This window comes from Haemaphysalis longicornis, unplaced genomic scaffold (genome assembly GCF_048455015.1).
Source record: "Haemaphysalis longicornis isolate Haplotype H1 unplaced genomic scaffold, Haemaphysalis longicornis Haplotype H1 scaffold_9, whole genome shotgun sequence".
Taxonomy (NCBI): domain Eukaryota; kingdom Metazoa; phylum Arthropoda; class Arachnida; order Ixodida; family Ixodidae; genus Haemaphysalis; species Haemaphysalis longicornis.
In genome coordinates, this window is record NW_027526460.1 from 61,834,277 (window position 1) to 61,842,666 (window position 8,390).

General features: G+C 47.1%; 1 protein-coding gene across 1 annotated transcript in view; it reads right to left on the bottom strand.

Moving 5' to 3' along the window:
* LOC144151566 (glutamate receptor ionotropic, kainate 2-like) overlaps positions 1-6,737 on the bottom strand; it is a 178,671-nt gene extending 171,934 nt beyond the window's left edge. Inside the window, exon 1 of the mRNA XM_077682666.1 lies at positions 5,670-6,737. Coding sequence (XP_077538792.1) covers positions 5,670-5,790 — 121 coding nt within the window. The 5' untranslated portion in view covers positions 5,791-6,737. The remainder of the gene's footprint in view (positions 1-5,669) is intronic.
* Between the last annotated feature and the right edge of the window lie 1,653 nt (positions 6,738-8,390).

An 8,390-nucleotide genomic window follows, 5' to 3' on the forward strand; every position in this document is an offset into this window, starting at 1 on the left:
GTTATCACACATCTACTGAGATGAACAAACGAAAAATGCGGCCCTGGGTGAAGAAGGATCTCAAAGTCAACTGTGGAGAAGAACACAGTGCTCTGAGGCAAGCAGATCGAATGGAGGAAGTTAAGAGCCCTATGAGAATACCTTTGAAGGTCGTCCATCATAACCTACTTGAGGCGTTTACCTTCGAGTCGAACAGAATTAGGATTCAAGAAAATCGTAGCCGCAGAAGTAGCCCCTTCCTTCCCACCTCTCCCCCCCCCCCCCTGCCCCCCACACACACACCCAGCATGTGTAATCTGAAGTCGTGCACCAGGCGAAAGCGATTTTTCTGCACAAAATGTTCAGCTTACCTGCGCGTTGATACAAAAAAATCAACTGCTCTCAAATTTTTCATCCCTCTTGAAGGCTTTCAAGAGTTCAGTGCCTTGTACCCTATTTTCAACTCCTCATTTCTGACTGCAACAAACGTGGCAGTAATAAAATTCTTAAAAAACACACATGTATTGCTATAACATTTTTTCAAGGCATTACGTTGAATAACAAAGAGGTAAAGCCGCAGGTGAAAATGAGACAGAACGAAGGCAAATCAAATAGGTTTGTTAAGGGTGGGGAAAATAGGAGGAACAATGTAGTCAATTCGGTTGCTGACAATCGATGTCCGTATACAAAGGGAGCGGAGGTGCACTAATCATCATCAGGTTTATAAAGATGCACTGAATTGATTTCTCATTAATTTTTGGTAAATATAGCATTATTTCATAACTTTTTCCTATTTTATATTATTGTGTACCTATCTGCGACCTAGCCACGGCAACTTCCGTGGCAACGGTAAAGCGCAAAGATCACCCCTAACAATTTGCGAAGGGGTAGCGGTGCCTGTGTGGCGCTATGGGATTGACATCAGCTTCGTAACGCGACGGACCCAGGTTCGACCCCGACCAGGGGAAGCGGTGATCTTTTGGAAGCCTCTCTTTCGGTGCGCCACGCCGAGTGGCTACGGTGGCTAGACACCATGCACCCGGCAGAGTTATTACGAAAGCCGGGCCGCTGAAGTGCTCCGCAATTCAAATCATTGTGATCCCTAATTAATATTTTACTAAAACGAATGTTAACGCCATATGCATCCTATTTGTGAACAGATGTGCCGGTATTGCGAAGCTGTCATGCTGTTCGCCACCTACAGGGTGAAGCCACGGAACTGAGTGCGGCTGTGTGCCGCGCAGAATGCCTTGTTAAGGTGGGGACCGTTTCGACACGGGGTGGCGCAGAGGCGCGAGTGCAATGCTCAGCTCGGCGATGGTGAAATTCCGTTTCCTTTCATTATCATCGCCATCTTTTTTTGAAGTGCGCCTTTCCCGCCTCGGGGTTTTTTTATGACAGCAGGTGTTGTCAAATGACGCACGTTAAGCTTATGTGTAGTGCAAAAGGGCAACCGAATGGTTTTTGTTGAGTGCATCTCCTGCAGCTCATACTATAGTCAGCGTTCTATATTCTGGGTTGACCACAAAAATTTCGAAATATATGTGCCCAATTAATTTTAACTTGGCACTAAACTTTCTGAAATCTGAAAGTTGGCGTCGTGAAGCGTCTAAACGTGCCACTACCGCTCGTATGCTAAACGCTCGGTTTCAATGCGTGATTTGAAAACCGCACAAAATAATACGAAAGACTGCACTTAATTGCTTCACCTGGTGGCAGGTTCCCAAATAAATCTTTCCATCTCACGCACAGTTGAAAGTACGTTGCTGCACGTACTAATTCACGCTTAAGATGTCTCACTCGTACGGTCGTCAGTATTCACTTTGGTAGCATAGTTATCGCTGGTACATCTCAAACCCTGCTTTCCATTATTTTACAACCCCACCAGGAAAACGTTTCTGGTTCAAGGGGTATTAAGGAATTCCCCTTCATTTGGGATAAAAACCATGTACTCTATAAATCCAGTTGACAGTTCACTTAACGTTAGGCAGGTGTAGCGTTGAGTCTAACGACGTATCACGCATCGTCGCCAAAGTCGTTGTTCATCAAGGTTACGTGCACCTGATGGTGGCGTTACAAATCAGAACGCCACGCTAGTCCTAACAAGAGGTTGGCTCATACACCAGCTGTTGCATCACCTTCTATACAATACTTCTCAAGTGTCGTCTGTTGGGGAATTGTTAAACAAGCGCGGTTTTAGTAGACACCGCACAATGGCAGTACAGCTTTGTGCCGACAAACTACAGTTACCGCAAACGCCCTTTGTTGCTGATCTATTGGTAGTTCTCTGATTATCAAACTGCGACAACTCATGTAGGCACATCTACCGTTTAAAAAACGCTTTCCTCTGCAAATATTCCTCTGCAGTCAAGCGTGGTTTTGCTGCTAACTATTCTCTGATCTTTAATGTTATCGTGCCAATTACCGGCAGATCCGGCCCAGTGACCTGATTTGCGAATTATAGGAAATCAATTTTGTTTTTGGTTTTGCCTCTCCCCCTTTCCCGTGTTGATATCTTGTTGTTACGACAGACAGACAGACAGACAGACAGACAGACAGACAGACAGACAGACAGACAGACAGACAGACAGACAGACAGACAGACAGACAGACAGACAGACAGACAGACAGACAGACAAACAGACAGACAGACAGACAGACAGACAGACAGACAGACAGACAGACAGACAGACAGACAGACAGACAAGCTGGCAGACGAGCTGGTAGGCAGACAATCAGGCAGGCAGGCAGGCAGGCAGGCAGACAAGCAGGTAGGCCAAACTTTTCTTGTTTAGGTAGCCCAAGAAAGACTATAGCGCTTATAAAGTGAACACACTGAATACATTAAACTCCAATGCGATGAGCGCGGTGATTCATGTGCGGCATGTACAGCAGGTTGTATCCGCCCCCGTGGCCGTCAGTAAATCGGTGCAAGTCCGCCTCTGTCTGCCGGTGGGGCGCAGCTTTGCTCCGCTGCGCAACCCCCAATCACTTTGCGCGCAAATGTATCAACTGGTTGCTCGTAAGCGAAGCAAGAACCAGTCATTTGCGGCCCAGAAAGTATGACCTCGCCATAATTAGGGCCTCCCAACCCCAAAACCCAAAACGAGAGCAACGCATACAAGACTCCTCGCCCTCTTGGACTGCTGACGTGAAGGTCCGCATTTACACCGAGTCAACGACATCAATGCGATAGTTTTGTCCCCTCAGGAATAATACCAGCCTGTCTTTAAGCATGTAGGATTGTAGAAGTCTCATCTAGGTGTTATCCGTATTCTATCCTAGCGCCGGACGATGCTTGTTGCCCAAATAACCTCAAATAGAGCAGTCCAACTTGTGCATCCCCCGCGGGGAATTATATATTTTTGTTGGTCGGCACAGGGAGGAAGCCCCTGTTTGACAAAGAGAACTGTTGTCGTTTGGCGTGGAACTGAAAATCCTAGTGAGCTCACTTCTAGGAAGGAGGTATTGCAGCGGAGGCCTGGAATCATATCCGCAGCGTTACGACCAGGACGGGCCATCGCGACGTGCTGCTACGTTCGGCAACGCGTAAGCCAACTGACCCAGTGGGCCAATTCAGCGGCATCGCACCGGGTTCATCGTGCTACTGGCGGTAGGACGTGTTTCACTCTGGCATAGACAGTTAATGTGTATTAGTGACTTTTTGCCTATATTTTTGATAGTGTGAAATTGTGCTTCTTTTTTGTGTAGTATGTTATGCATGTTCATTTGCTATGATCCCGCTTGTTTGAGGTTTGGTTTTGTAAATATATGGTGTGGGCATCGAATGCCTCAACCCGAGCCTCATTTCTTTGCTGCGTGAGACGCGTGACAAAGCTAGATCGTCCGCTTTTCACTGGCTAGGAGTTCAAATCGCTAAGTTTATACATCTAAGGGTGCAGAACACTCAATCCTGAAAGGCCCCCCGATCTTCAATTTAAATATGGGGCCACAGAAATGGTCTGTTTTCGCTTTTCGGTGCTATCACGGTGCAGCACTGAACCTTTGAGGATTGTCGGCTGTAGGGTAAAGTAAAGTCCTAAGGTACATCGTAGGGTTCGTAAGTACATCGTAGGACATCGTACATCGTAAGTACATCGTAAGTACATCGTAGGGTTCGTACAAGTAGGGTTCGTAAAGTCCTAAGGTACATAACTCTTTGTTACGGTCCTGAACTTTTGTAACGCTTGTCCTACACAGTGCAAAAGTTAGGTTACGCTATCATCGTAAAACCCGAACGTAACCTTATATACCTGCAAACATACGTGCACGCGTGTCGAAAATTAAAAAAAAATGTGTTGTGTCTAAAAGAATAGGACGAAAGGGGGCCACTACTATCGTGCTCGTTAAAAGTGCCATTAGATACCATGAACGAACACAGCAGACAGCCAGAACGCCAAAGTTCCAGGAACGTTGCGAAACAGCTAGAAATACAAGATACAAAGACTTCTATGAATGTTCAGAGGCTTTTCCTTTGCACACTCGAGTAATCATTATAAACAGAAAGTGTCTTTTGGCGTAGAGAGCACAATGATACTGGGAAATCTGTGGTCAGTTTGCTAAGCAGTCAGAGGAAAGATGTCTCCGGAGACCACTAGGCACGGCTTATATGTCGAAATACTTTATTTAAAATTCGAGCCTTCGAGCCTCTCTCCTACATTTCTACATTATTTCACTTTCATCATTTCGTGACGCTATTGACATCGAAGAGACATTCAAGGACGTTGCTTCGACGTGTTCATCGTTATCAACGTCCGCTCCAGTGCGTCCTCTTGAAGATTCAGGGGTTGCAGACACTCATATATTCGCTTTTTTCCCTGCGAGGTAAGGGCATTACTAGCTCCCTCCTTCACACTCCACGTTTTCTGCCAGCGGGAAGGAGGCCTTGAACATCGACGTATGGGGATTTGGTTGTACTTTGCTATTTATTTTTTGCCGACTACGTTGTTGAACTTCTCCTTTGCAACCAACGCGTTCTCTGCTTTATCATTGATGTTGCGATATTTTTCTTTTTCAATGCTCAGTCGGGTTTGACATTTCTCTGTACAATTTTCTCGCAATTTGGTCTTCTAAACTACATTGAAATCGCAGGTTGTTATATATTTGGTAGGGATGTTAGGAGCCCAATTTAGACCGGCTTTCCCGAGTTTGCCCAGCTTGCGCCTTAGCTCTATTCTGTTGCAAGAAGGAATGACGCAACGAAATGACAAATCTCTGCATGTGATGCAAGTACAATTTGGCGCGCCTGCTGCACGACTTTTTGATAGCACCGCTTCAATGACAGTTTTTAGAAACAGTAACTTTTGTCAAGTCATGTTGCAACTGCTTTTATATTTGCAGCGGGAACGGAGATGTTGGATCTCGTAAACCAGAAGGTAACCAGGTAAGGAAATTGTCGCGCGTTGTACAGTTGCGTAGAAAATTCTTGCGGATAACCGGTACATCTGACCAACAACCCAGCAAGCGTTCACGTTCAACGATATTTGGCAGAGAAAACCTCTTTGAACACTTGAGAGTGTTCCCATTCGGTCATTTAATGCCGGAGAGAAACATGGACTAACCCGCTAAAATGGTTTAATTCTGGCGGCACTGCACAAGGGTGAATGCTTTAAATCAACCCAATGCGACGATTTCACTAAACCCCGGGGAACGGCAGACTACTAAAATGAAACACAGCGAAGGATACTTACCGACACGGACTGTCGGTGGCACACCGCGGAAACCGACGTCTCCCGCCACTCTTTCATTCCGAAGGAGGAACACGACAAGCACAGAAAAGAAGAAAAAAGCACACGCTGGCTGCATCCGCATCGGAAGCGTGCAAATCCGTTCTTTTTCTCCTTGTCCCTTTGCTTTTCTCTGCGCGCGTGGCGCAAACGAAAACCAAAATTGAAAGCGAAGCTGAGTGGGCCGAAGAGCTGGCAGCGCCCGCACAGCACCGCTGGTTTTCGTCGTAGAGAACACGTCAGTCCTTCAGCGCGGCACTCTTGAGATTACGGCACCTTTTCTGTAGTCGCAACAGACAAGCTTGATCCAAGGAAGACAACACCATTGCTGCCACTCAGTTTTATGGGGATTTTTCGTCGGGAGAAACAACACAGGCTGCGTGCGCGGTGCACTTCAGCCCAGTTCGCATCTGCCAGACTTTTGCTCTTGCAGACACTCCGTTTCTAAAAAAATCCAGGCATAAAAATGCTGGAGAAGATTCCTTGTACTTTACTCTTGTTTCGTTCGTTTTCTCTCCTTGTTCATTGCTTTCCCTTTCTCCCATTTCAAGAACAGGTAAGTTTTTAACGAATCACAATTCTTCGATTCCTCGTGGAAGCATCGTCCAAATCATGTAGCCGTAAAGTCCGAAGCTCAGTCTCAGCACTCACGAAAAGAACATAAGGGAACACGCTGAGTTGAAACTTGAAGTCTCTCACAATCACCAGGAAGCATTGCAGATGCTGTCGGAGGCTATTGGAACGCTGCTAGGAGAAGTAGGCTAGACGAGCGCACCGTGAAAAGAATTCCAGACAAGCCGCACTCCTGAATGGCTTGGAGACGTCGCCATCAGTCTAACGACTGGAAGCAACCGCACCAGCGGTCCGTCCAGCCAGAAACGCGTCCCGTCGCGTGTTGAGGAGGGCCAAATTCCGGCCTGATGTCGAAACCCGTGCTCGGAAGGTAAACTCGCCACGACCGTCCCGTCAGCCGCGCTTCGGCGAATCGCAGGTTTTGAGTCACGAGCGGCTCCAGATGCTCTCCCCCGCGCCAAAAGCGAGCGCCGTAAGAACTAGCCCCCTGCCCCTCACCCTCCTCCGCTTCTTCTACGCGAACGCACGCTCGCGACACCGTCCCCGCAGGCACGCATAGGGGACGAACATCGTGGCACAAACACAACACGCCCGTGCCCATCGTGGGCGCGGAGGTAGAGCGGCAAGAACATGAGGTTGCGGGGAAAGGGAAGAGGGTGTTCGAGGCCGCCCCTGCCACTTTGGCCAGTTTCTTTTTTAGAAGGAAGATGGCTGCCATCTTTGATGCCGTGGTGCGACCCCGCGCTCCACGCCTCAACCTGGCTCCATCACTAAAAATACCGCACGCTTCCCCTGGTCGTGGCGGCGGCGGTTATGAACGCGTCGTCTCTGGGGTGCGGGAACGCACCCCACCCCCACTCCTGCCGCTCAGTTCTGGGGCTGCCATCCCAGCCTTCAAGACGCTGAACCAAAATATGTCCCCCGTGGAAGAGAGAGAGGGCGCAAAACACGGAGGTGGCGTTACAAGGCGGCGGACGCTGTCGAGCGGGGCTGCCGAGGTCGCTAATGAATACTACCTTGATCCTGCCGTCATGATTTTTGGGAACTAGTCGTTGTCTTGTGTAAGAAGAACTCAACAAATATGCTTAGCGCTTTTTATAGGTCAAGTAACGCCAATACTCGGAGCTGGGGAAAAAAGAAATTAAAATTCTTTGGAAGGTCCAACCAGCAATGGGGGCTGCTCTTAACGTTTCATAAGAAAGCAAGCACTACATTTCAACGAATACGATGACGCTCTAAAATAACAACGACTAGGCATTTACCTACCCAAAATAGAGAACTGTGCCAAGGTCGGGGAGGGTTTTTGGGGAGAGAGGAAGGAAGTGCTCAGAACTATGGTAGGGGGTCGTCACGCATGCGTATCAGTAAAAACTGAGTTGCCAAAAAAAAAAAACAGTCAACCGGCCCTCCGGCAACAGTTAGTAAATTTATCCATTCAAAGAGGCAAATTTCAAATGTTAGCATTCCCTTTCTGTTACTCGGACAGGCAACTATTGAAGGGTACTGCACTTCCCTTACAGTCGAATAAATCAGTTGTGGGTATTCATTTTTATCGGCCCAATTTTTACCGGATGGAATGACCTTGTAATGGAATGACACTACCATAAAAAGCAACTGCCATAAAAAAAGTTGATTAGTAAATTTCGTTCGATAGTTTCATATTTGGATGAACGTCGTTTTTATGTTGCTACGATTTTTTTCGCCGTACATGTACACCTCAATTCGGACTAACTACAGTCTTTCTTAAGTGGCTTCTACTGTCCGCGTTTGAACGACAGAACGTTTGGTCTACCGCTTACGACACCAAACGAAAAATTCTGACGTCTTGCAGTGTTTTACAAATTCAGCCAATCATTACAAAAGAAAGCCAAGCACCACATATGCAATAAAAATAAAAAAAGTGCCGGTTGTTACACATTTTATGCCGCTGTTTGGTCGCGTTCGTGTCTTTACATGAAAAATCTGGCCATTAAATCTATTCAATTCCCTTTGAAATTGCCGCTCCCACTCAAATAAAGAGCTACACAAACGTTTACAGAGCCGCACCAGACTGACGCCAAGAAGTGCTGGTGCATAAATGCATACTACATGGAATGATCCACAATTACGTCC